Source organism: Oryzias latipes, chromosome 15, assembly GCF_053564925.1.
Source record: "Oryzias latipes strain Hd-rR chromosome 15, Olatipes_Hd-rR_3.1".
NCBI lineage: Eukaryota > Metazoa > Chordata > Actinopteri > Beloniformes > Adrianichthyidae > Oryzias > Oryzias latipes.
This window is the reverse complement of record NC_136251.1, coordinates 21,305,762-21,332,691: the sequence shown is the minus strand read 5'-3', so window position 1 is coordinate 21,332,691 and position 26,930 is coordinate 21,305,762. Positions and strand designations below refer to the sequence as shown.

The following is a 26,930-nucleotide window of genomic DNA, read 5'->3' as shown; positions in this document are numbered from 1 at the left end:
ATTGGGCAATTCATCATAGAGAAAGCATGAAGTTTCTTTTCCTCGCTGTGATTTTAAACCTAACCTACTTTGGCGAGGTTTCATAGAGAGCAAAAACAATAAGCGGAAGATTCAGCACCTCTCAGCATTGTTGAATTTAGACTTTTATTTATAGTCTTTGTCTTTGTGCGCTCCCTTTTTTTGTCCACATCCAGTTCTGTCTATTCTGAGAAGACGAGCATGTCAAAGCAAAAAAGAGTTGGGGAAAACTTTACCTGAAAAGTCTTCTTTTTTTTGTGCGAACTGAGAAACGTAAAGGGTGCACAGAAGACACCACTTTTATAAAAATGTGCAAATATAGATTTTTTTTGTTGTTTTTTGTGTCTCACTTAGTGAGAAAGGTAACCACAGGATCTGTTGTTTTTCTATTACACTTTTAATAAGTTTTGCCATTGTACTCTGAAACATGAGAGCAAGCCACCTGCTCTGCTACCTGACCTGGGGCCCCGTGGCAAAACGAAAGAGAGCCTCAGTAGCAACTCGAGCTTTTTGTCAGGAGGCCGGAAATACTGCTGGGAGCTCCAGGACAAATCCTGAGGGCTGTTTTTTAACCAGCACAACTGAGCCACAGGCATGAGAGGGGAAGGAATTAACTGAAAAACATCAAGATTCACTGAAGTGTGTCCAGGAGAACCATCACCATTAAACATCTACCAAGGACTGTTTTTGTCTTTGCGCAGCAGCTACTAACACTCTGGAGGCTGACTGCCTCACGGGGTAGGAATTTGGGTAAACACAGAGGATTCACAGGAAGGTTTTGCTTTTCTCCTTGAGCCCCAATCATTGGAAGAAGGGATTCTATGGGGACCTAAGGGGCAACCACAGAGCACTCATTACCTGAGGATCCTTTTTTGCTCAAAACTGAGAGCAGATCAGCTCACGCCGGCCTCTGCTGATATCAGAGTGATTACAAAGAGAGGAACAGAGACTGATGACTCAGCCTTGGTCTGTCAGGTAAGACGTCTTTCCCGTCTGCACTGGAATGTATTATCTTCAAATGATAGTAAAATGAGTTTTTGCTAAATGTTTTTTTTTTTTTGGGGTACAAAAATTGTCAGACTTTTCTGTTCAATTGCAAAATTCTCGCAGATGTTGTTTTAGGAAATTTGTATCATTGCGTCCCTGTCATCTAATCTAACATGAGTTCAACCAGATTAGGTTTCGCCTGACCACATTCCAGTGACCCACACTGTAGATCATTACGGGGTGTCTGTTTGCTTGGAAAAATTGCTCTAATGAAGGGCCCTTTTATATAACTGCCCCATCTCATATCAGGAAGTGTGTATGTTGTGTAGCATCTTTTTAATCAAGAATCCATTGACCAGTACTGCATGTAAATGTTTAATCTAGAAGAGCATTGACACTTAAAGCAAAGTTTAAAAAAATGTGCCCTAAAGCAAGATATTTCATGAAAAGAACACAAATTTGGAGCTAAGTAAATCCCTCTGGAGGTCTGATCTCAACCTTGATGCTGCAAAGAAGATGTGGGTTCATACACCTCCCCTGAAATATCAGGTTTACACAGATTTAATCAATCTTTACCTTCCGTGCATATAGCAAAATGCATACAATAACATCAGATTGTACTATTTTCCGTGCCAACAGTTTTTCTCACATGGACAGGTCCCCCACTCAATTGTTGCTCTTCCCCTTGTAATTTGTGATAATCTGATTGTTCAAATAATAAGAGAATTTAATTAACAGGAAACAGCTGCCTGTTATTTCTTGCTTACTGAATTATATCTCTTGAAGTCAAACTTTTTTTAAAGCTCATTAGGAGGGGAATGTCAGCCATGTTACTGCACTTTAGGGCACCCCATGTCGACTGAGCATTCCCCCCTCTAATGTTGTGTAATTCATCAAGTACATAGAAATAGCTGTACATTTTAAGTTTAAACAGCAAAGTTATTTTATTTGTTTGTTCTTTTTTATAGTATTTTAATGTTAAATGTTATACTAGATCCACGTTCATCTCTGTGTGTCATTGATGCAGCTAATTTATGTTAAGCAGTAAAGTGGTAATTAACTCTTTTTTCTTCAATTCTTTATCTGATGTTACATCCATTTATTCTGACATGGTTTGTTGATCTTCACTTACTATCTAGTCAGCTGTGCTGCTTGTGGGCCATCAGCTATCATTAAAATTTAATAATAATAATAAAACAAAACAGCAATCTTTACAATTTTATTAAAATGAACATTTCATACAAAAACATCACCTTTTTAATAAAATCAAACAAAAGCATTTTTGCTTAATAGTTTTTATTTTTTTGTTACTAGATTTTTTTTCCTGGCACCTCTGGAATTTATTTTCTTTTAATTTTGAAAACTCTTATTCATCGAATGTGTACTGTTGTTTATTTATTTTCTTTATATAGCAAATGTGCAACTTAAGGAAGGGTGCGTTTATTCAGGAGAGCTTTCAAAATAAGTTAATGCATTTAAACAGTAAAAATAGAAAACAAAAATATTTACTAATAAACCAGCCTAAACTTTGATTTATTAATTTTTTTACAAAATTAAGATACAGAAGCAAAGCAGCTCTTTTTATTTACCTTTTTCGGAGATAAGTTACATTTTATATCTTTGTAAATACCATGTCTAAGTTGTTCCCATATGCTGTTCATTGTCATAGAAACACCATCAAAATAAAATGAACAGAGAAGCGGGGAAAAGGGACCTGCAATTGCACTGCTGCTTATAGCTTTCGGTGAGTTTCGGAGTGTCTTGGCATCATCCAACCTTAACAATCTTTTCATTTGCAGAGAAGTTTGAAGGTTCAACAAATTCTTCTTCTTTTCACAGCCCCTTAAGAAGGACATCCACGCCTCACTGCAAAGGGATGTCCGAACACGGGATGTTTGGTGGGGGCGACAGTTAAAAGAGACTGTCCCTCATCTTTTAATAGCACCATCCACCTACATTCAGGCTGAGGATAATCATCCTTTGCCGGGATTTCCAAACAGTGTCCAAGATGGTATAGAAAAAATAATCTACGGACAGCATTCTCCTCCTCCCCAAAGAAACTCCTGCCATCAATCTCATGCAAAGCTTTATATCTATCTGGTGAGACATTGCCTGCAAAGATATTAAATCAGAACGAAAATCCTACGGACCGCATCCATACTGGCAACCAAAGACTTTCTGAAATGTGTGTATGCAGACTGGATCCTGCCATCTTTATGTCAAACGAATTCAGGCTGGCCCACTCACCAAATGATGACTTGGCAGGAAAAGTGCAAGAAAACAGAGAAGTACAGCTTGTTCAACACAAACTGAGCTACAGAGAAAGAAGTGTCTCCTTAATGAAGTTGTTTTCCTCAAAGACCACCTACAAGTCATGCATTCATCATGAGGTACCTCTGAGGTCCGTCAGCTCTGTAATGTTCTGGGACAAGTCGCTTTGCATTTCTCTCACAGAGTTAGAAGGAAGACGAGGAGTTCAGCCTCCCGTGCAGAGGTCGGCTCTTTCCATTCGCTTTGGTGTCTCAGCTCGCCTCAGATCCACCGCGCTTAAGAAACCAAACAATGCTTCCAGAAGCTGGAGCAGTGAAAAAAGGTGCAGCCTGGGTCACTACAGAGGCTCTTTATCAGCGCTCTGTGACCACAAGGAGGAAAGAGCATTCATTTACGGTGTTAAGATTAAAGCTGATGACTCAGACACACAGAGTCTAAGCTCTTCTTCTGGATTATTGTCATTCCAAGGACCAAACACTTCACGCACAAAGGCTAGAAGGGAGAAGAGGAATGCAGATGAGCCAGTCTCCACTCCACTGCGCAATTTCAGGCCCAGACTGCACTCTTTTAATGCTGGACCAGGTATGAATTTCATCACCATCCCATTCAAGTAGCCGTGGCAATTGATCTGAATATTCATTCCTGTCACCCGCTTGCTTATTCAGGAGCTGCTGAAGGTAAGATCACACAAGGAAAAGCATTGGGAAACTCAGCTGTATCCTCCCCTCTGATCATTTTTATGCATCATCTATGCATCATTTTCAATTCTAAGGGTTTACAATAGAAAAAAATGACCCTGAGATCAAAGTTTTTTTTTTCTCACTTTATTTTCTACAGTTTACTAAAAAGACCTTTTGAAATGTTAACATTTCTAAAATCAACACATACAAAGGAGCAGAAAGTAGCTGTGTAATACAAACATGTGTAGCATAAAAGTTTCAACCTAAATTATAGTCAGTTATAAAGGATAATAATGTGACAATATGCAATAATAATATGTTTTTCAGTCCAAAAACTTAAACTGTAATGCTACGTTCACAGGGGGCATGTGATGTACATGTGATGCATGCTCTTTTAGCATGTGGTGTTCACACTGGACTTTCACTGCCTGATACTAGGGCATGTCACAGTTGGAAGAGGCTTGATGCAAAACGTTGAAGCGGTGCAAAAATCCTGCGAATCATGCTCAAGGTGTTTTCTTTCACGGCTGCATTACAATATATGAAAAACGTGTTCTTATATATTTCAAACTGGGCACAAACCGCAATCAGAATCTATACTCCATTAACAATTTTCAAATGGTTGGCACTTTTGTGAATTGAACTCATCCATCCTCACCCATCCATACGTCACTTCCAAATCGAAATCCCTGATTGGTCAGAATTTGACCTGGTTTAACCTGCAACGCATATTTAAGTTCTCATACATAGTCAACAATTTTAGACCATTTTGTTTTGCATAGCTCTCACTTTTTTAAATATAAAAGTTACAAACAGACAGAATTGCCCTTAGCTATGTTATCGGTGTGCTTAAATGAAATTATTGCACATCTTTGATTGTTTTTAATAATGAATTAATGATGGATCAACTCTTTTTAATTTGTTTTTTACAAAAATGTGCTTGTTTTTTTTAATTTAGTAACTTAATTCTAATCTTTTTTCAATTATTATCTTGACCCAAACCAACAGTTTCTCACTGTTTTGGTTTCAAGGACCAAAATAAAAATAAAATCCTGGCAGTGTTCGATTATTTAAATCTAGCTTCCAGTACTACTCATTATCTTAGTGGGCTATCCCTGCAGTGATGGAATGGGAAGTCCGAGGACAAACAGTAACTGTGATGAAGCTGTCGAAATAACTGTCGAAGCTGTTTGATGAATCCCGTCCCATCTCAGAGCTGTGTTTCCAGCTTCTGTGATTTGTTTGAGAGTTTATTCTGAAGCCACTGGGCACAATTGACTCTGTAGATACAGCTTAGCTGGTAATATTACAGTGCCATGATGCTTTCATGATGATGGCAAGGTTTTCAGTGACTGCTCTACAGAAGGTGTAGAATGGAGTTGAGTTACGAGAACAGAATGGATGCACCGTCATCTTTTACATTATTAATCAGCCACACTCATGTTCTCTCCACAATTCATTTTATTCTCAGAGTTGTTAAGCCAGTGTGTGCTTGTGCATGCACGTGTGCACGAGACTGACATAGGTTAAGGATGAGGTATTTTCATTTATTTCCTTTCTTTTCTGGAGAATAAATAGAAGACTATTGTACAACTGTACATATAACCAAATTTGAGATGGTAAAAAACGGTATCAATCTGCAAAATGCAGCAGTGATGACTATATTATTTATGATTGTGAAAATGTAAAGCTGAAAACCACCTTGTTCTTTGCTCTTCACTTTGATTTTGAAAGATGCAACTTCTTTTGTTTCACTGTCTTTCAACCAGAGTCACAAACACGGAGCAAGGACGCAAGAAGCATCAAGACAGATGGAGAACAAGGAGATGGCAGTTCCACAAAGCCTCAGACAGCTTCCTCTCTGGATGTAGCTTGTCATTACTTTCCCCAGCTGAAAAATGACTCTGTGGAAGCTATTCCCGAGACTCTCAGCCTCAAAGTATGAGTCACATTTCTGTATCGTTTTCATAAAAACAGAAAAAAGAGCAAAGTCTAAGAAAGTTCTGACCAAAAGTTAGGAATTAGGCTAATGGAATTGTTGAGTGTTCTATTTTTTTTAGGAATTTTTCCCTGTGGAAGATTTTGGATATAAAAACATTTAAGAAAATCTTTTATTTTTTGGGAAGTTTTAATTATTTAGTTCTTGCAGGAGATATAGTTTATTCAACTTCCAAATCCTGATGCCGTTGTCAGTTCCAGAACAAGTGTTGGAAGAACTGCTAAGGGAGTTCACAGCTGGCGGGTAGGACTTCCCACAGCACTCTGTTCCACATTTTTGAGCGGGAGTAATCTCCTGTTCAGCATACTTCCCTCTGAGCAGCATGAGTCCACAATAGTTCTGTGTATAGCGTAAGTCCGCCTCTCAACCGCCACATCTAGGATCTTGAAGAAATAAAGTGGCATAAAGCATGCCACCCTGATGAGCTGGTTTTCATCATTATCCCCGAGCTCCAGTCTGCCACGGCGTGAAACAGTACGGCAGAGTGATGTATGATAAGGTTCCTCCATGCCACTCAGCAGTACCAGCAGACTGTTTGCAAATCAGCAACCAAACGCTGGGTTTTGAATTGACATGCCTGTGGGATAATTTCATTTTGAAGAGTAAAACGGAATTTCTATAATTTCATTGCCAAAAAATATTGATAGGGATGTTAAAGGAACGACTGAACATGTGCCAATTCCATTAGCTTGTATAGTTTAGAGACAGAAGTAAATCAGTAAGAATTAGTAAGTCATTCACTGCATCTTTACTCCAAAGATAAAAATCTTTTAACAAGTTAGACAGAATGTGTTTCAATAAGAAAGACCTAACCCTTGTGCGATCTTAACATTCTGTTTACTCACCTTGTGCTATACGGCTCAAAAATTACATACACCACCAAAGCTCCAAAATAAAGCAGGTTAGTAAAATTTAAAATCTAAATTCTATTGTGTATGATGAAACATCATTACTTATAAATCAAAATCTGTTTAATTTATGTTTTATCACTTGGTTTAGTTACACAATACAAAGAGATGATCATCAGTGACCACTATTAAACTTTCCAACACAAACCAACAAATATAATTGTTTTCTTTTACATATTAATGGTTTTTTATTGCTTTATTTAAATGTGAAATAATTACTTCTAAATTAATTTGATTAAAATGGAAAAACTGTCAGCAATCTGGAATTTTTATCTCAACAGTTTATTCTCTTAAATTTTTTAGGAAGAGAATTATCAAAGTACCTTTCTCATTACACAACAAAACAACAAATCATTGCTTCAACTTTGTAAAAAAGAAAAAGGTTCTATATCACCTTTTAAGCAGATGTATGTGCAAATGCGAGAATGGGCTTGGCAGATGTGTTTCTCACATGTGCAAAAGTGGCATTATTTTCTTTTGACCAATACAGCTGCAGACTTGGGTGGATCTGGTTCGTGTGTAGGTGTATATAGCAAGTAAGTGTGTGTGTACATGTGTGTTTGTGTGTGTAGTTATGCAATTGGGTGTGTGGGGGGTATAAGAATGCGGGTGTGGGTGCGTGTAGGCGTGCAAGTGGGTGTACAGGCGTGCGTGTTGGGGGGTGTGCAAATGTGAGTGTGTGTGACTCTGCAGGTGAGTGCATAGGTGTGCAGGTGTGTGTGTACGTGTAAATGTGAGAAGGTTTGTGTGCGACTTCTAGTGTTGAAATGATTATATTATCTATCAATGGGTCAAAATGACCCATGAGACAATCTTAGTGCCCTAGTGGTGTAACATGTAAACATAAATAAAAGTATCACTTTTTCTAATGATAGAGCCACTTTAGGAGAAGTCGTACAATTTTAAGTTGGAAAAGTGTTTGCTTCAACTAAACATGGTAGTGGGTCACTTTTTACCCGCAAGACAACACATGGGTTAAAACATTAACAGTATGTGGGGATTGTTAACCCCACCCTGTCCTATTTAAAGCTTTGGATCTAGTTGGCACCTTCTCTATAAAACAAGTCAGTCATGTCCTCCTTTTGCTGCTGGTTAAAAAAGAACAACACAATTTTCTGCAGATAGCATATCTCCATGCTGGCCCTGGCATCCAACTCTCTGCAGAGCAGCCTAATGCTCAAAGCTAACAAAGTCCCAAAGCCTCATGAACCGTGGTCTTCCTGTCTGATTGTTTGTAATCCATGATGTCATGCTAGAGCACCCATGCATCTCTCCTAAATTCTTTTCAAACAGAACAAACTGAATGGGGATAGAAGCACCAGAGAGGAAAACATAAAAAAACAAAAGAAATATCACTTTCTCAGGGCTGCACTTCTGCACAGGTTGAACTCCTGCATTCATGCAACGCTGAAGCTGCCAATCAACTTTCCAGAGAAGTGCAAGGATTTCCTATAAAGCGGTTTACTTTTACTTTTTAGTTATTGATGGATTTGAAACCAACTTTAGTGAAATGAACGGGAAACCAAAGTGACACACACTTTATTATTGTTAAACAGACACAATGAAGTTTTCAAGTCTTACTGAAACATTCAGTTCCCATCTGAGTCTAAAGCTTTCCTCTCTATATCCTTATTTGAGAAGGTATTTCCATGGTGCGTAGTCTTCATCTCTGAACACTGAACTCGATTTTCCAAGGTTAAAGAATAGATTAGGGGTGTTTTCAGAAAAAGATTCTATCTCTATGAAGGCTTCTTTTTCTCCACAGGATTAATGTCTGTGAATTGTTCTGTAGTATTCCTACAAATACCGAGTTTACAACATGCAACTTCCTTTTCGCCCCAGGAGGCTTTAGAGCTCTTCAGGCCAGACTTCATCAGTCGATCTCAGGGTCGGGTGAGGGAGCTGATGCAGAGGGCTCAAAGAAGGAAGGCACTGCAGAAGTCGAACCCAGACCTGCTTCAAGGCTTTAGGGAAGATCGAGGCACACAAAAGCGGAACTGCACCACACCAGATCCCCTCAGCGGTAAGTTCATCCGACTAACACAGCATGAATCCCAGAAAAGTAGAAGGGATTTTTACAAATAAGAGACTCACTATGTCATTCAAACGACAAGACAAAATAAAAATGTTTCCACTTTTTATCTACTGAAAGACCCACTCTAATCATCGTTTGATCTGTTGTAAAAGCGATTCCAGTGGTCTTCTAATTATGATTTTGCAGTTTTTAGCCAAAATCAAAAAACACTGAAAATGGCAATAAATACTCCTTGAATCCATTTTGCACACAGAGTAATATTTTGAAGCTACAAATTTATTTCTGAAATATTCATTTTAGAATACTCATAAAATGCTTATAAATTGGTCATTTGTGCCCATGAAATATTAAATTTTGGCCACAAATTATTATTTTGTCTGTTTTTTATTTCATGTCCAGGGCTCCGGACAACACTGAGTCCAACAAAGTGTTTGTTTCACATCTGCTCTTTATGAAAACACAATCCAGAGTTTAATTAAGACAAGATAGCACAGGAAGTTTAGAACTTCATAAATTTAAACTAACTCTTGTCAGACTTCCATCTCATTTTGCAAAGTGTGGGACATTTCCCAAGTAAAAGAAAATATTTCACCAGACTAGTGTTTAAGTGTTGCTGTCAGGGCAACAGAAATTACAGCGTCGTACCAACAGCTGTGAGTTACATGACAAAGGATCCTGGGTCTTGTTGAAATACAAATGTGGCATCAGGCCTGCTGACAACAGAAATAAATTCAGAAAACAGCTCAGTCAGATATAGCAGATGGCCTCTTATGCTTTTGACTTTTTTACCATGTTTCACCATCTCTGCGTTACTTCTGAATGCACAGACATTCGTTACATTTCTGGACTGCTGGGACGAGCTCATTTTGGATGTAGTGTAGAGTACGACTAAAACAAACAATGAAGGCCTTCAAACATGCAGTGGAACATCCTAAGATATGGTTTTGTCATATTGATTCATCCAAATATATGTGTTTAACCGTGTTTACTTTGCGTTATGACTTCTGTGAATTTTAAACAGCAAAATTGTGAATTTCAAGTAATTTCTTCTTCTCATGTTGATGCAGATTTAACCAATTTTGCTCTCTGCTGGGTATAATCCAGTACTGCAGACACGCTGTAATTGTTTCTTTTTTTCCTGCAAAATGCATACAGGTTTGGACAAAAATGGAATAATTTAATCCTTTTCATAATATTTACCTATTATAGCAACAGTGTTTTGATAAAAACAGAGCAGGTTACCAAAGAAACCCAAGTTAATGTATAAGTAAATATGACCTGATGTCCAACCAATCAACGTATAAAGCAAGTGCTGATGGTTTTTAATACAGCTAATTTTACAAGACTGACTTGATAGAAATAGATATTTTAGGATTATAGCATACACACAGTGTTCGTTTTAGATCAGTTGCTGTCTTTTTATGTAATGATAACTCTGTAACTGTCTGAAAAAGATGAATATGCTCAGGGTATTAATTTGCATTTGCAACATTCATTAACATATTTATTCGTATTTGTTATTCCTGTGTTTTGACGGGCTGCGCATGTGTGCGTACATGTGTGTCCTAGATAACCTTTTCAAGCCAAAAGAGAGGTCTATATCAGGCAGAGAGATGCAGCTGAGGTCCAGACGGTGAGTTCCTGTGAATTGAGTCTCCTGTTGCAGGGTGTCACTCTTTGCTTTTTCGTGCAGCACAGCCATTTGGGCTTACTTTCCATATCTATCATAAATAAATATGCTTTGAGTGAAAGCTCAGCGCACAGTGGGCCTTTACATACTTTATACACCTTTATTATGAAAGATAAATGTAGGTTTTTTCACTGAATCCTTCTCTCCTTTTCTAATCTGGAAAGGCGCAGTTGATCAGATGAAGGCTACCTACTGTAATTGTCTTTCAAAGACGACTCTATCAGATTTGGGAGATCTCTTAACAAATTGGTTCTAGCTGTACAAGTGACAAAAGGTGTGTGCGTGCCACCTGTTTATCAGTAGAACCCTTTTTCTTTTTATTTATTTTTTTTCTTCCAGTTTGTGGTGTCACTTGATAAAACTGCATCTCTACAGTTACAGTCTGCTGGATTGGCTCATCCGCCCTCAGACTCCGGATTCAATTTTCCCTGCCCTGTGTGAATTTTCCTTTTTTTTGTTGGCAGGATTTACAACAAGCTGCCAGAAGTGGCAAAGAAGAAAGAGGAAGAAAAAAAGAGGGCAGAATCACAAACCAACAGATTGCGAGCGGAAGTCTTCAAAAAGGTAAACGTCCATTGGCTTTGATGGAAAAAATTGTACAGTCGGGGTTAGAAGTTTAGAAGAAGATGCACAAAAATGGACTTAAGGAAATGAAGCCATGAGTCATGCTGTTTGATTGGGTTCTGCTTTTTAAGTGGATGTGAATTTTGCAAATCTTATTTTAATTTATGGTGTAGTCATGTACAACCCAAACTAGATATTACATAATACTTTACAGTAAATGTAACACAGTCACATTATAAGTTATTGTGATTACAGTCAATATGTCTAACAAAATCATGATCTTAAGAACAAGATAATAAAGAAAATAACACCTAATTTTTGTTTTTAAATTTACAAGAGCCTATCTGCTCCAAGGGTGGTATATTGTAAAATTTTAAAACTGTTTTAAAAGATTTGCATACTTCAGAGTGAAGGTTGGTGGCTTTACATCATATTAACCCTTTGGGAACCTAGGGTCTAAATATCCATTTTTGTCTAGTTTTGAATTTACCTCTGTATTCACCTCTGAGTTTTCAGTTTGAAAGACTACTTTCTACTCGCTGGCATCATTTGAATCAGCACAACCTCACCTATGTGACACAAACTTTATTTTGTCATTTCCCCATGTTGCATTCACACACTAGACATGAAATCAATTGAAAATTCCATCTGGAAAATAAAGTTTAAGAAAGTCTCCCTTTGGGGATTTTTTGAATTAGATTTGTATCTTGTTCTCCTGATTTAATTTGTTTCTTTGGTGGTTTGGCAACCAACCCCATAGATACTCAAAAGCATCCATATTAGGTTGAATCATGATTGTAAATTGAGGAGTCAAGGAGTTAGCTGATCTAGATGTCTGCTTTAGTGTGGTAGACTTGGCAACCTGCTTTTCCACCTAAAGGCTATCCAAATAATTTCCAGTTGACCTTGACAAGTCTTTTTCCTTTCTGCAGCAAATCCCCCACTACCATCTAACCCTGCTGTTTGCATTCCCCTCACTCCAACCACCCTCATGTCCTCTGTGACAACATCCATGAACCTCTTTTTTAGTCTTCTCTTTCCTGGTGACTCCTACCTCAGCATCCTTTTTATCATCATATCTCTTTTAATGCGTCCAAATCGATTTGGCTTTCCTGCATTTATCTCTTTATATGAGCTGTCCCTCTGATGTATTCATTCAAGATTCTATCCATAATCGCCACTTCCATAAAGAACCTCAACTTCTTCATATCTGCTTCCTCCAGATCTGCCTCCTGTCTCTTTCTCAAAGCCAGTGTCTTTAAATGAACAACATAGCTCCCTGTTTCTCTTATATCAGCTGAAACCCTCCTCATCCCGTTCTGAAATGCTTTTATGGCTTTTTACCTCTTTCCACACTCTATATTTACTTACAGTCTTCCACCTTCTTAGCTCCACTTAACATCAATATTTCAGTATTTCAGTGGTAATATTAAACTAAAGATATTATGATAACATGCTCATTGCAGCTATATTCATAAAAATGTTTAAATCAGAGGTAATCAAGACTACACTAACCCTGAAATATTCGCTGATCTACTTTCAACGACACATCTTATTTTTTTGATTCTCTTTTTTTTTCCTTTTTTGTATGAAATATTGGCCCATTTAATGTGTTTAGACATGAACTTAGTTCTTGAAACTTAAAAGGCTTCTTCTGAAACTTTACAACTTTGCAAAGTTGTTTTGGAATTAGGCTTTTTATGTTAGTTTTACAAAATTAGCACTCAAAAAGTTTGCAACAACAGATCCCATGAAACGTTAAAATATGGTTATTTTCCGTGTTAAAACATGTTTTCTGCAAATGAGAAATTGCGCATTAATGTTACTTGTTTGGAAGCAAAGAAGGCAAACCCATTGAAGTGTGGGTTTAATTCTGACCAGCAGAGGTCGCCATTTAACTACTATTTTTCTTGTTCGCTTCTTAAAGTTGCACTGTCACCTGAACCTGACTTAGGGGTGCTAGTTGCCCTTTTGTAATGGGATTCTTCTAAAAGAATAAAAATTATTTCGTTTTAGTTAGTTTTATTTAGTTTTAAACTATTTCTGTAATGAGTACAGTAACAAATTGTGTATCTGCTGTCTACATAAAGGGGAAACACCCTGGAAAAGTGGGTCAACCTTCACAAAGTCAGAAAATAATTGTTCAGTCTGACATCTATAGTCATTTATTCTAACCAGTTTATCATTCATAGATACATAAATAAATCAACGCATTGTTTGTTTAGACCTTCCTGTGTGAGGAACAAAAGAATGACTTTTTACTTTTCGCAGTGGTTCTATGAAGCAAACAGTTATTTTCCCCAACAGTTGGGGGCTGCGAAGGTATGCGGCACATACTGATAAACATAGGACTAATAGTCGGAGACAGGTCCGCTCACATCCACTTGTGGGTGAGTGGGTATTGTCTCTCCAATTATACCAGAACAATTGATTTAATGCCAGTCAGGTGAGACGTGAAATCCCTTAACTCTCTGACAGGAGATTATCATGACAGGCTCAGAGAGTGAGATATACATTACACATTTTAAATTATTTGTACTAAAATACTTAGAAACAGTTTTACCTAATAACTTTCTTCTTTTTTCTTCAACAATTAATTTCGTTTTAACCCGAGTTTCAGTTTATTCAGTAAGGAGTAAGCAGGGTTCCTAAAGAGTTTTTTTAACAAAGAATATGTGCATTTCAAGCCAGTGTGACCTTGGCATGTGTCAAATAAATCTCTTAGCTCAGGATAACCAAACTAACTGCAAGAATAGGAAAGTATTGCTCTGCAACAGGCTCATTTTAATCCCAGCCCAGAGAAAACTCAACAGGGGTCTAATAGCATGAGGTAGATAGAAGGTGGCTTTGAATGCTGCTTGGAATTAGATTCCAGCTGTTGGCCAGTGCCATCATAGAAGGATGATTGCATAGCAGCCTGATAGAAAGGCAGAGATTTATTCCCTTTACCTGGGCTTAGCCACCTATAGGATAGATTGATGGGGGGGGGAACCAATTTGATAGTGGGAAACACTTGTGGACCGTGCTGAACCGACAGTAAATAGCTGACGCAGATGTGTGCTCCCAAGTGTGTTCTTTAACAGTTTTCTAGTGGGACTCATTTGGTGTCTTCTGTGTTTTTTTTTATTATCTTGCAGAAACTTCTGGACCAAATATTACAAAGATGAGAAACCAACAGAGGAATTGAGATAAAACATAAAAATGGCCATTTTTGTTTCATTTAATTTTATCATAAAACATAATTCAAATTCACTGGGTTTTGCATTCAACCAAATATTCACTTAAATTTGATTTTTTTTTTTACTATTAACTGTTTTAAACACTAGAAAAATCATTTTTTATCCTGAGTTTGAACCATTTTGAGCGTTTTACAATGACGACAAATATGCCTTTTCACAAAAGAAAATAGCAGTAAAAATTAAGCCAATAGTGGACTGCGATCCTACTGTAAAATGATGTATATTAATACTGAGTTTGGTGTTATAGTAAATAGTTGATCAAGTCTGTGCTATCTATGAAAATAAAAGAATGTTTGAGTTACTCAGGATTATTCATGAAATGAGCCAATTTATATTTTTATCATTGTGGATGAAAAGTCAAATATGTGCAGAACTGGTGCAGGAAACTCAACCAGAAACTTTCAACATAAAGTAATAACTATGTCATGGATGCAAAATTGTTCTTAAATCAAAATAGAGCAAATTTTTCGCCTCCTCACTGCCGACAACATCTCCACCTCAAGGCCTCCGGAAGCTCTCAGCCACATCAGTGGAATTTCAAACTGATCGATCTCAGGAGGCATGCAGTGGCTGCAAAAGAGGACTTTGTCGCCAAACTCCAAATCAGAGATGACATTGTAATAAGGAAGAGTCCGGAGCTCAGCCTGCAACCTCACTCCTCTTGAATCCCAGAAAGGTGACGGACAAGCATTAAAACTGAGCCTGCAAGCATGAAGGGGGCTGACGAAGACTACATGGTTGGGTTCAGAAAAAACATGCTTTGGTGGCAAACCTATGGTCTAATGTTAAAAAAAGCACACATGTTAAAATAAAACGTCAATTAATAAAAGTTTGACCTTTCTTGTTTTCAATTCTACTGTTGTTTAAAAGCATTGGGCTATTTGCCACATCCTCCATCAGAAAATGATTAATTACCCCTCATTAGGGCAGTAAATACTATTGATATCAACTGACTTCACTCAGGCATAAATTACAAAGAAAGTTACTTAGAGTTTTTCTCGCTAGAAGAACTCTCTGGCTGGTTTCACATGATGAGCACAGACTGACAGGAGCTTTATGCGAGGAGACAGGCTCTTGTCAGGCGGCTTCCATTTCTCTGAGGCACCTTGTGTCTGTGTCACTGTGCAATCTATGCACAATGAAATCTATGTGCTCCAAGGCTTTACTGGCTCTACTGTCTCTGCTGTCTTGGGGTTATGATGTTATATTGTAGTTTGAGAGTGAAAACCAGACTTCCGCATAAACACTGATTAAAGGTTTATTAACCAGAGCAAATACTTCAACTTAAAGCCTAAAAATGATTATTTCCAGCAGTTTTTTGTGTTTTTGTTTGTTTAGAGGTTTTTTTGGACTGTTTAAAAAATAAAATTGAAGTTCAACCCGTCATAGACATTTGGATCGGTACAAGGATGAGAGGAAATCTTTTTCTGAGAAAGTTGAAAGTGTTTAAGGACACGACTCAAACATGGGTCATCTGAGGTAAAACAGGTTTTTGTTTTATGTGGTGTGTTGCTCTGTAGAAAAATAGAATGATGTAAAGTGCTGCAGGTAGACATCTATGACTTTTTGCCTGCAGCACAGACACATAAAAATAGATTACACTGAACTGGACCAGGTAGTCCAGGACACAGCACAGAGGGGACCAGAGCAAAGACTCTGGTGAATGTTCATTTACTGGTATATGTTTTGACACACAGATAGGATGATTGGGTTATTTGATTTTTTTATTTTTTTAACTGAGGTTGAAATCTCCCCAAGATAGTTCAACGTTCTCCTCTGCCTGGAAATAAAAGAGGAGCCAAAAATATCTATGTGCAAATGGTCAATGAGCAATGCAACTTCTAAACAAAGAGTTGTAGTATGTAAAGAAAATAACTTTTTTTTATTTAACTTTCCATGGCTCATAATAGCAATTTACCCAGATTTCACTTAAATATATCCACTGCACTGCAATAATTAAGTACACAAACTTAAAATCTGTATTTTGTTCTACTCGTTGTTTGTTTTTGTTTTTATGGCTGCATTCTCTGTATCTTGGAGAGACTGATTAGAGGAAAGTTTGTCATCTCAACTCATTGTGGTGCTGTTAAGCAACAAAAAAGCTCGTTTTTGTTGTATAAGCCTAAATAAGTCGATTTTCTCAAAGGCCTGATAGTTTCTCCTCAGTCCATAATGTTCTAAAGAAAGCTCATTCATATTTGTCTTGGTTCCATCACTGATAAAGGAACAATAATCATAAACATGTTTAAGACAAAGATGTTATCATTGAAGTGTGGAAATTGTTTTTTTTTTTGTTATGTATAGTACCAGGACTTGTTCAATAAAATAATAAATAATAAATAGTTTCAATAAAAGTTTCTTTAGTGTCTAAAAACAGGTCTATAGACCCTACTTATACTTTTATTTTGAAAACAAATCCTGCCCAAACTTGTGCTCAGCACAGACCCTCATAAAGGTATCAGTTGAGAAAACTCATTAAGAGGTTGCATGTTATTTAAAATGTGTTCAATTTTACCTTGGTCTATTAATATTGGACAAAGATGTGTAAATTAAAAACTTTGCAAAACATTTTACAAACGTTTAATTTCAAATAGTTGAGAACTGGTGAAAAAATACAAATACAATACAAAGAAATTTTAAAAACGTAAACAATAAAATTAAGCAAATAATTAAAAAAAGAATTAAAGCACTTCAGAGATAAGGACATGTTTGTTATTCGAACTTGCAAATCTCTGTAGTTACGAATTATGAGGAAAAAAATCGTAAATTAAAAAAACTTGGCAGAATTTTGAGATATATAAAACAATGTTCTAATTTCTAATACTCATCCTTTTTAAGACGTTTTCAGTTTTAATGAAATATTCGCCTGATTAGACCGGCGTTAGGACCCAGCGGAGTCCACAGCGCACATGGCTGGTGTCGCTTCTCCGTTACGAGCGGGGATGGAGAGTCCGCTGCTGCTGCTCTTTGCTCTCCTTCATCCTCTGCCTTCACTCTCGTTCTTTTAACCTAGGAGAAACATCATTTCAAGAAACCCCTCGAATATAATAACAATATTTCTCTAGTGCGCGTACTTGTGCGTTTTTCCTCTCGGTTGCTCTAAGACTGGTAAGGAAAAGTTTGTGACAGCTCCTCCTGTCTAGTGACAGCTCGCTGAATTCTCTCGGTGTCTGGAAGGAAGAGCCCCGATTTTGTTTGAACTGTCTTCACCAGCATCTCTGAACTATCTGCTGGCGCAGCTGATCGGAGCGAAGCCCAAACATGAGGAGCTGGATGCGCAAAGAGAACTTTGCCGCTCTGCTTTTGGCTCTCCACGCTTGGTGCCTTTCCGTGGAGATGGAGATGGTTTACAGCCTGAAAGAGGGTGAGTGTTCCTTATTTAAAACATGGTCAGTCAGTGCAAAGTTGTTTTATTTCATTTCATCTTGAGATTTCTTGATCCTGTTGGACCTACTCTCTTCATGCTGTTTCTCATCAGAGGAAGACAAAAGGGAAACAGATTTTTTTTAGATCAGACTCAGTGCAGATGAAACAATAAAAGGAAGTGTGTGTGCTGCTGTAGGATGATCAGATGAGTTCAACATCCAAGAGGATGCAGCTTCACCTCTGCCTTGTAAACACCAAACCAAAACAGGATTTTTCTTTCTGTTCTCTATATCTAAATTGAATCTGCTAAATTAACAAGCCAGAGATGACTGTGTGTGGGAAGCCAGATACTTTCATGTGCGATTTAAAGACACAATGTCAGGCGTAATGACAGATAAAAATACTCAAGTGGATTAAAAGCTGTTTTTCTTTTTTTTTCCTGGGTATTTGCAGGCGACAGGGAGCTTTAATTAGGAACAAACAGCTGTCAAAAGGAAATTCTGTGCATTCTGGAGAAAACTTCATAATTTTATTTTTTGCAAAATGTCTCATGTTTAATGGAATGCTGACAAAGCAGCTGGCAAGACAGACAAATGCTGCAGAAGCGTGTTTGCAGGAACTCGGCATGCCGTCATTGAAACTTTCATTGAGAGGGTTATAGTTTGTGTATGAAAGCAGGGAAATAAATAAATATACTTTTTATGAGAGGGTGCTATTGTTTAGGTCAGCAGGACATCGACTCCAAATGTTTATCATGGCGTCTGTCCACTGGAAATTAGGCTGTGCTGTCAAAAATAATGTGATAATTCATCTTAAACTGTTCCTTTTTAAAATATATATATATAAATATATTTATGCTTTTTGTTGTTTATTTTCTATACTGAGTGCTAAATGAGGAATATTAACACAAGAACTTCTTCTTGAGGCTCCTCTGCCTCCTCTTGGAGTTGGAAGTTTCTGGAAGGGACCCGTTATCTTAACTGGTTCCACCTGTGATGGAGTTAATCAGACTTCATGCACAGCAATGAGGCAGACGCTGGCCATGTTTCTACAGTGGAAAGCAGTTTGCTAACAACAAAGATTAAAGCTACACAATAGTTCTTGGACTGTAAGTCTTTCCGGTGTGTAAGTTGCAACAGCCAGAAAAATTCTGATAAAAAAAAAAATATGAACAGACATTTCATCAGGCAATTCATAATAATAGATAACAATAGTAGACGGAATATATGCATGATTCACTACCGTAACACATTGATGCATATAAATGACAGATGAACAGTTCTTAAGATAACCCTAAAAAACATGCTAACAAGTCAAGTAAACTGTATACAACAACAAATTGCTAAATCCGTTGGAGTCTTCATCCTCTATGTTGCTTTGAAATACCACAGAGGCTGGTGTAAGACAGAGGCCATGTCCGACATCCTTTACATAGAGATTAGGGTGGGAATTTGGAAATAGCCAGAGTGACACTTCTTCTGTGTTGCTGTCAGTAGCAAATACTGATGCACACATAGGCAGTGTCCTCTGGTTGTTTTTGTAGTAGTTGTTGCTATTTATTTAATTCTAAAAATCACATATAAATCGCACCTAACAAATACTGTAAATGTTTTTAGACAAATGTTTGTTTTCTTCACAATGGTAATCTGCCTTCTGTTGAAAGATGTGTTTTAATTAAGAGAAATACAATTTAAACAATTATTGGGATTTTTTTTTTCCTAAGAAAATCAATGCGACATTAGGAGACGTATGGACAGATTTCAAGTTTGCTAATAGATGTGTCACATCCAAAAACCGTCTGTCACCCCCCAAACCCAGGTTTCCCTTCTTATGAATGTGACTGGCTTTGAAAGTTTTGACTTAGCATTTGAATGAGGACTCAGAGTACCAAACACTTTCATCCTACGTGTCTGATCTCCTGCAGTCACATCAACCAAAAAGAAAATGTAATGGAAAAATAAGGGGGGATTTAGTATAAGATAACTGTATGTTATTGTTGTTTTTTTCATTACAGGAAACAGTTGACAAACTACTTTTATATTCCAAGGTTCTTTGAAATAGATGAGTGAAAGGAGCTTTTCTTAAATCTACCATGTACATATTAAGCAATTTAATACATTTATGCATGTTTTGGGGAAAAAACAAACATACCTTAGATGAGCTGCATATTCCCCCCGTGAATATCTGTAATGCCTTAATGGTTTGGTTTAATCGTGCCCTAAATCCAGAACAAATAGTTACTCAATTTAAGCCAGATTTGTGACGAATGCGTTGCCAGATTGAGCCAAATTTGGAGTAGTGTTACGGTTTGACTATGACCCAAAGCTAGCATGAGTGCTGCAGGCTGAAATGGATTTTTGGCCTAAATCAGTATCGCCCAAAAACTGTGCCATTGTCAGTCATACTATTAATGCCGGCAGGGAGACATAATGTAGAGCTGACTGACTTTGAGAGCCAGATTATTTTTGAGCTTGCCAGCACTCAGCTGCAATCAGCAACCTGGCCAGATTTCAAATGCTGATGCGTTGGTGCTTACTGAAGATGTGCATCAGAAAATAGGACTTCTTTGAGAAAAACCTTAAAGGTGTGCTGCTGACATTAGTAATCGTGTGGATGTATTTGTCTGTATATGTGTTTTTTCAATCAATGTCATGACTAATTATCATTTGATATATCTGTGTAAATATGTATATATCTGCTGCTTGCTTAGTTCAGTTTTATTTTTGTTTTGATTGCTTACACTAAACAATTTCCAAATCCAAATTGGCACCGAGCAACATTGCCCCCCCCCCCCCCCCCCCCCCTTCCCCTCCCCATTGCTGAGAGCTATCGGTTTAACCCTGGGCTCACACTGCATCTAATCCAGCTCCGGTGCAGCCGCCAGAGTATTTACGTAACGGAAAAGTGTGAGAGGCACTCACACGGCATCCTGTCCGGTCCGGCTTCGGTACCGGTCTCTCCAGTATGGAGTTATTTCAGTCTCAATAATCAGAAATGCACACATACTCCAGAGCTCAGAATCTGTTTCGTTGGCTTAAGGTTTTGTCCGGACGCCGGAGCGAGCCAGAGCACTTTTTTGTGAAGTTGGGGCAAATTGAACGACCTAAACCGGAAATAATGCGAGTTAGTGAAAAGTTAATGTGGAACATTTTTCAAAATAAGACCTATTTTCCGCTGTACTCCATATGTTTTCACCGTGGTGTAAATATTGCATTATTTCCGTTGACATGGGCTCACAAAGTGTGTCATATCTGTCATTTAACATCATGGATGACGAGAGGCTAATCACAGAGGTCCAGAACCGCCCCATCCTTTAAGATACTAGTATGCACATCCTTTTTATAAGGATAACCACAAAAAAGACAAAGCTTGGGCTGCAGCAGGACTGTAGCCATGCATAGCCAATGTGAGTCATCTGCTGCTAGACTGCTAGTGTGAGCCCAGGCTAAGTGAAGCAGGGAGCTAGTGGCCCACCCAGGTTATTTCCTACGTCAAAAATACGCTCTTTTTCATCTGCTCCTGATTCACAATGATTTGAATGAAAACATACTCAGCAATGCGACTTTGAGCATAATTTTCAATATATAGTTGTCCAACATCAGTGAAATGCACAAGAACATGTGAAATACACAAAAAACTTTATTTTTATTGGAGCAGATCTTAAAGTGTTACAGCAAAACCAACAGCAGCCCCAGAAGGTTAAAAAAAATCAATCAGCTCAGGTTTACAAGGATTTCCATGTCTTTCTATCTCTGTCTCTTTGTTTCTTCTTTCCATATCATCTGATTTTCTGAGGATCTGACTCTCTTTTTATTATCTGGCTTTCGGAAACTCAATAAATAATTAGAGTCAAATGGAAATAGATTTAATTTGAGGATATCAGCAGGTCAGACTGCACCACCAGGCTAAATTAATGAGAAAGATTGGACCAACTTTTTGTTTTTTACAGACCAGTACTAAGAATAAAAAGATGAAAGTAAAAACGTACTTGCAAACTTTTAAAACACAAAAAATGTCTCTAACATCACATTAGTCGGAGAAAAAAACTGCTTAGCATAATTTAATGCAAAGTCAAACCTGTCTTAAAATCTGTGTTGAAATACTAGTCTAGTGGGAGAAAACCAAGAGAATATCCATCTTTCCAGAAACAACCTCATTCTAGTTTGTTTTTCCAATCCTCTGGGTGACGGTCGTATGACATTTTGAGGACAGACCGGCATTGATTTGTTGTTTATGAGGCAAGGACAAGCACCACTTAGAAAGCCTCCCACTGGGAAGTGTTACTGGTCACTATTCATCACAGAAAACAAACTAGAGGATGTATTGGAGGTCAACATAACCAGAATCAAAGACTATAACTCGCTATAGAAACGTTTGGTGCCCACATATTACACGGGGCCTTAAGCAGAATCACATGAAAAAAAAAAAAACAGAAGAGGAGGGAAACAAAGGCTATAAGAAAAAAGTTGTATATGTCAAATGTTGATGTGCCGTTTAAAAAAAGTGTTTTATGTCAAAGTCAGGAAGCTTTTGGGGTTTCATGAAAGCGTGTTTTTTTTTAATTGAAGTGTTGACAATGACTGTGTTTTCATGTTTCAAGTTGCAGATAAAAATGAACAAACCTAATTGTTTGTTTTAGAATTAGGAATTTTTTTATTCAAAGTTTTAGCCATGATATCTTTGCAAAGCTTTTAGGTTGGTTAATGGCAATTTTATTTATTGTTTGTTTGTTTTTTTGTTTGTTTTTCCCCTTCTTTTTTCCTTCTTATTTAACATTAGGAACTTCAAAATGATATGGACCATTGTGGGCTCATAACTGCTTAAATATATACAAAACCTTTATAATTTCTAAAGTACTGGCAAATGAAGGACAGTCCAGAGTGAAATAACTCAAGTTTCTTTATTGATGTGATCAACAATAAAAGATAAATCAGTCAAAGCAATAGCAACCTTCAACAAGGAGTACAGTCTAAGTTGGTTGTGAGAAGGTGGGGGCTTTTGTGGGCTTTTCAGCTTGCGTCTTTTCAGATTTTTGTGAATCCTGACATCACCTTCCCCTCTGCATAAAAGCACTAAGCAGTAAAGTTAAATCTATGTGCCACTTTATGATGGTACATTCAGATGTAACCTCACGGTCACTTATTGTAAATCCGAGCTTTAGTTTAATCTGCAAGGAACAAATAAGTATCATCAAATAAAAACGACCTGAGAAACTGGCAAAGAAATCAGTTATGCTAATATTTGTTTCAAACACAACTGACTCAAAATGATTGTGAAATTTTAAATATCAGTCAAAAGTGCTTAATGAACACAGCAGGGGTTAACTTCTAACAGTTAATATTTAAACACTAATAGTCTTTACTAGAAAAAAGTAAATGATAGATTGTGAAGTTTGAGTGCTTTAGTTTAGTTATACAGTTGGGTACTTGGTTTTAGTTATGTTGTGTTTGCTGTTTTTCTTCTGTCAGTGACACCAGGTTTAGGTTGCCAATCATCCACTGCTGTCTTGATTTATTTCAATGATTGTCAGTAGTGTTGTTTAGTATGTTTAGGTTTCTGCCACCATGACCAGTCTCTTATTTTGGGTCCTACACCACCAGTTCCTGACAAGATCGGTATTGTTCTTTTGTTTTGTTTGGGCTGCAATTTCAAAAATGCATTTCTGGATCTGTTTTTCCAGAACAAGTGAAAGGAAACTCTTTGACTAATGACTTGAAATATTTTGAGAAAGTGAGTAAGTAGAATGAAATTGGTTGGTTCCATAAGTAACCACAAAGAGCTCCAAAACAAAAGAAATTCCCCAGGGAAGTCGGTTTTGCTAGCTTTTTATTTATTTATTTTATTTTTTCGATGGTTAAGTGCAAGATTGGAACACAGGAAATCAGGGTTTGATTTCCCAGGGGGCACAATGAACTTCGTCCAGTGTGGGTCCTTGAGCAAGACGCTTCGTGCTACTGATTCAAAGAGGTTCATTGTGTCTATAAATTATACTGGGTACTTAAATTATTTTTTATCAGACACTGGTTTGTTTGTTTTTTATAAAACGTGACATGTTTCGGTGGAATACCTTCCGCCTTCGTCATGGTCGTCCCTGACGAAGGCGGAAGGTATTCCACCGAAACATGTCACGTTTTATAAAAAACAAACAAACCAGTGTCTGATAAAAAATTATTTAAGTACGCTTCGTGCTACTGTCTAACTATGTATATCCACAAGGGAGCCCAAGTCTGGGTCTCCCTGTGCAGGTCCCCAGCCCAGATAAAATGCAGGATTGTGCCAGGAAGGGCATCCAGCATAAAACTCTGCAAAGTCACCTGTGCAAATCAGTGAAAGTTGATTTGCTGTGGCTACCCCTTGTTAAAAAGTGAATAGCAATCAACTTGGCTCACATTTTATTTTTTACCCAAAATGCACTGTGCTTGTATATACTCCCAATGGTTTATTTACCCTCCTTGTTCCACTGGATAGTTTACTTAAGCACTCATAGTTGGTGAACTGTAACAGTTTAACTTGTGTGACATGATTCTCCACAGCTATGAAGTTGCTGATGAGACATTTTTGCATGTCACCTTGCTCAAACTAGTTATGTGAAATCTTTCATGTAACCTACATTGTGTTACATAAGACAGGCCATAAAGATAAACATCAATATGACTTTAATTTTATGAGATAGCTTTAGAGACTGGCAAGCCTCTCCCCTTTCTAGTGTAAAATATAGTACATTCACATCTGTAGCCAGGCATATTTTAGCGTTTTAGAGCCAATTCCATTGGGCAGTCAAGACAGGCCAGAATCATGCTCTGGCATGACTCCAGAAACTGTTCCGAATGTGAATTTCCACTAATATCTTGGTAGTTTGGTAGTTGAACCTGACTTCACTTCTTATCGTCCATGACAGAATCCACATGAGCTTTCAACCTTTTGAAACTAAAGTTGTGTGAGAACTTTAAAATTAAAAAACTTTCTTTAGATCGGTATACATTTGGGCTTCAAATAGAAATGTTACACCAAAACTTGGTGGGGAGCTTCCATTAATTTTATCCACAACCTCCATTTTTTTTATCATTCATTGTTAGATCTTGACAGCATCTTGACAATGACACTCTAAAAACCCCATTGTGCTTCTCCCTTTGAAATTTTCTGTCTGATTGATTCATTATAAAAAGTTCATACCTTCTGTTTTCATTTCTAGACATAACCGACCACATGTAGTACATTTTTGTCCCTCCTCTGTTGGTGGGTAATGATTATTTTTTGGAAAGATTGTCTGGTTAGCTTCTAAAGTAGGCCTGCTCAATAAATCGGAAATGTATCATCCTGTCTGTGTGATGCAAGTTTCGCAAAAGATGGTGTAAATTGCCCAAAAATTGTTACTTTAAATGTTTACACACCTGCTAAAACAGTCTTATGGCACCTTGAAGAATTAAACAAATCAAATTGAGCCCTTTATGCATTTGACCAATCTGATGGACCCCTTTCATATTAGAAGGCCACCTCCTATGAAGACGAGGATCATTTGGATAATAATTTATGTTATATTTAAATGTAACTTCTTCAGTAAAATGGGAACATTGTATTTGTTGTTTTTTTGTCTGTTTTATGTTCATGTATCTCGAGTCATATATTAATTTTTCATTAATATCGCACATCGCAATTTTTCTTATATAGTGCTAACCCAATATTTATGAACGTATTTATGCTCTCAAGCCAGACCCCCAAGAAATCTACTATTATCAGCAACAGAGTCCTGCTGCTATTCTATACATTATTGACAGTGTAATTGGCACAAGTATGTTTTCACGTGTACAAAAGCTGAGCTGCAGGTTAGTGTCCTAAATATCCCTCACAAGTAAGGTGTTTGATAGATGATGGCTGCCCTCCCCCTTCAATCTGCATCATTCAGACCTGAAGACAGCTGTGAAGGCACCTGCCGCTACTGCATTGATTGATTGTTTCGTACGTCTTGTGAAGTTCTGTTATGTTTGTGTGGCTATTTCATCTACCATGAAGAAAAAGAAAAACACATTACCTTGCAGCGGAAAGAAGAGATGAAAAAAAGGATAATAAATAGATGTCAAAAGAGAGGGAACTTGGAATCACTCCTGTCACAGCTTATCTTTAAGCAGCAAGCTTAAAGTGCAAACATGCATTCATCAGTTCCCCCCTTTTCTAAAGAACACGAGGATGGAAGTGGAGCAGAAGAAAAAGTGAGAAAGGTATGAGAATGCAGGAACTTCCTGGAACAGCAAGAGATTCTTTCTTTGCTTCTTTTCCTCTGAGAGACCACCCTTTCATAGAAATATTACGTTTTGGTTGAACTAGAGAGAACGGACAAAAAACAAGAAAGGAGACTGATGCAACTACACCGATGAGGTGTGAGAGTCAGTTGCACTGCAGGTTAAAATACCAGGTTGCCTGACATCAATAATTTCACTTTTTTGAAAGGTCACTCGCCTCTTTGTCAGTGTATTTACCTTGAGATGTTGACTGAATCTTGCCCCACTTTTCAGTCATTGGCCTTTAAAATGCCGGACTTTCTGACAGAAGACATAAGGGTGGTTTAAAAACAATATTTTATTAGGTGAACAAATAAAGAAAGACCTGGGAACTAGAGGTGATTGAACTTGAAGATTCTTGTTTGATATTTGAAAGTGCATTGATGTACATTTCTTCATATTCATGTCAAGTGAATTAAACGGTATGTGTCATCTGCAGAATAAAATCAAAGGTAAAAAAAGGAATCAAACAAATCATTACTAGTTTTCAGTTTTTGTGTATTAAATATTTGGGGGAAATAGGATTTTGTTACCCTATATAGCTGGATTCTCACCATTTTGATCCTTTTGTTGGGCTGCTTGTGTACTGCAGACTAAAGTGACACAAATCCATTTTTTGGACTGTTGAAACATTTGAAGTGACGTGAAATTGAATGATTTTTAAAAATCCAAACTGGGTTGCATGAAAATGTGGTTCTAGGTCAGATTTCTCTCTGATCATTTTCAATGCAACTTCAGTCTGAATGCAGATCACATTTTTTTTAATTTTGAAGTCACTAATGTGCAACAGTTAAAACAAACATTGGAGTTTCATTTTAAAAGGAAATTTAATATCTGCCTTTGGTTGAATTATTCTTATAAAGTCATGTGTGCATATACATTAATTTAAGCATGGGT

At 37.4% G+C, this 26,930-nt stretch overlaps 2 protein-coding genes across 9 annotated transcripts in view; both read left to right on the top strand.

Moving 5' to 3' along the window:
• Positions 1-651: 651 nt before the first annotated feature.
• On the top strand, positions 652-15,220 carry LOC105355787 (uncharacterized). 2 transcript variants are annotated; one of them, XM_011484386.4, is made up of 8 exons: positions 652-993; positions 2,675-2,749; positions 2,845-3,858; positions 5,726-5,895; positions 8,706-8,886; positions 10,468-10,531; positions 11,053-11,152; positions 14,290-15,220. In XM_011484386.4, exons 3-8 carry the CDS (start codon positions 3,189-3,191, stop codon positions 14,317-14,319), a joined length of 1,215 nt encoding a protein of 404 aa, XP_011482688.1. In that variant the 5' UTR covers positions 652-993; positions 2,675-2,749; positions 2,845-3,188; the 3' UTR covers positions 14,320-15,220. The 2 variants fall into 2 exon arrangements, with proteins under 2 accessions (XP_011482688.1, XP_078788601.1); XM_078932475.1 differs by lacking the exons at positions 652-993; positions 2,675-2,749; positions 10,468-10,531 and having other exon boundaries at positions 3,056-3,858.
• A 2,054-nt stretch (positions 15,221-17,274) lies between these two features.
• Positions 17,275-26,930, top strand: part of adam12b (ADAM metallopeptidase domain 12b) — an 83,166-nt gene continuing 73,510 nt past the window's right edge. For 3 of the 7 annotated variants that reach the window (XM_078932470.1, XM_078932474.1, XM_078932472.1), the window contains exons 1-2: positions 17,275-17,499; positions 17,605-17,755. In XM_078932470.1, the coding sequence (XP_078788596.1) occupies positions 17,653-17,755 (103 nt within the window). In that variant the 5' untranslated portion in view covers positions 17,275-17,499; positions 17,605-17,652. Of the gene's footprint in view, positions 17,756-26,930 lie in introns of all 7 variants that reach the window. The other 4 variants (XM_023963431.2, XM_023963429.2, XM_078932473.1 and 1 more) reach the window with 3 other exon arrangements.

What these genes read in the sequence shown, in the direction of transcription:
- LOC105355787 (XM_011484386.4), top strand. Translation starts at nt 3,189, where the DNA reads ATGTGTGTATGCAGACTGGATCCTGCCATCTTTATGTCAAACGAATTC. An exon ending in CTCTTTTAATGCTGGACCAG is followed by an intron (nt 3,859 to 5,725) that starts GTATGAATTTCA and finishes TCTTTCAACCAG; the next exon opens with AGTCACAAACACGGAGCAAG. An exon ending in CACACCAGATCCCCTCAGCG is followed by an intron (nt 8,887 to 10,467) that starts GTAAGTTCATCC and finishes TGTGTGTCCTAG; the next exon opens with ATAACCTTTTCAAGCCAAAA.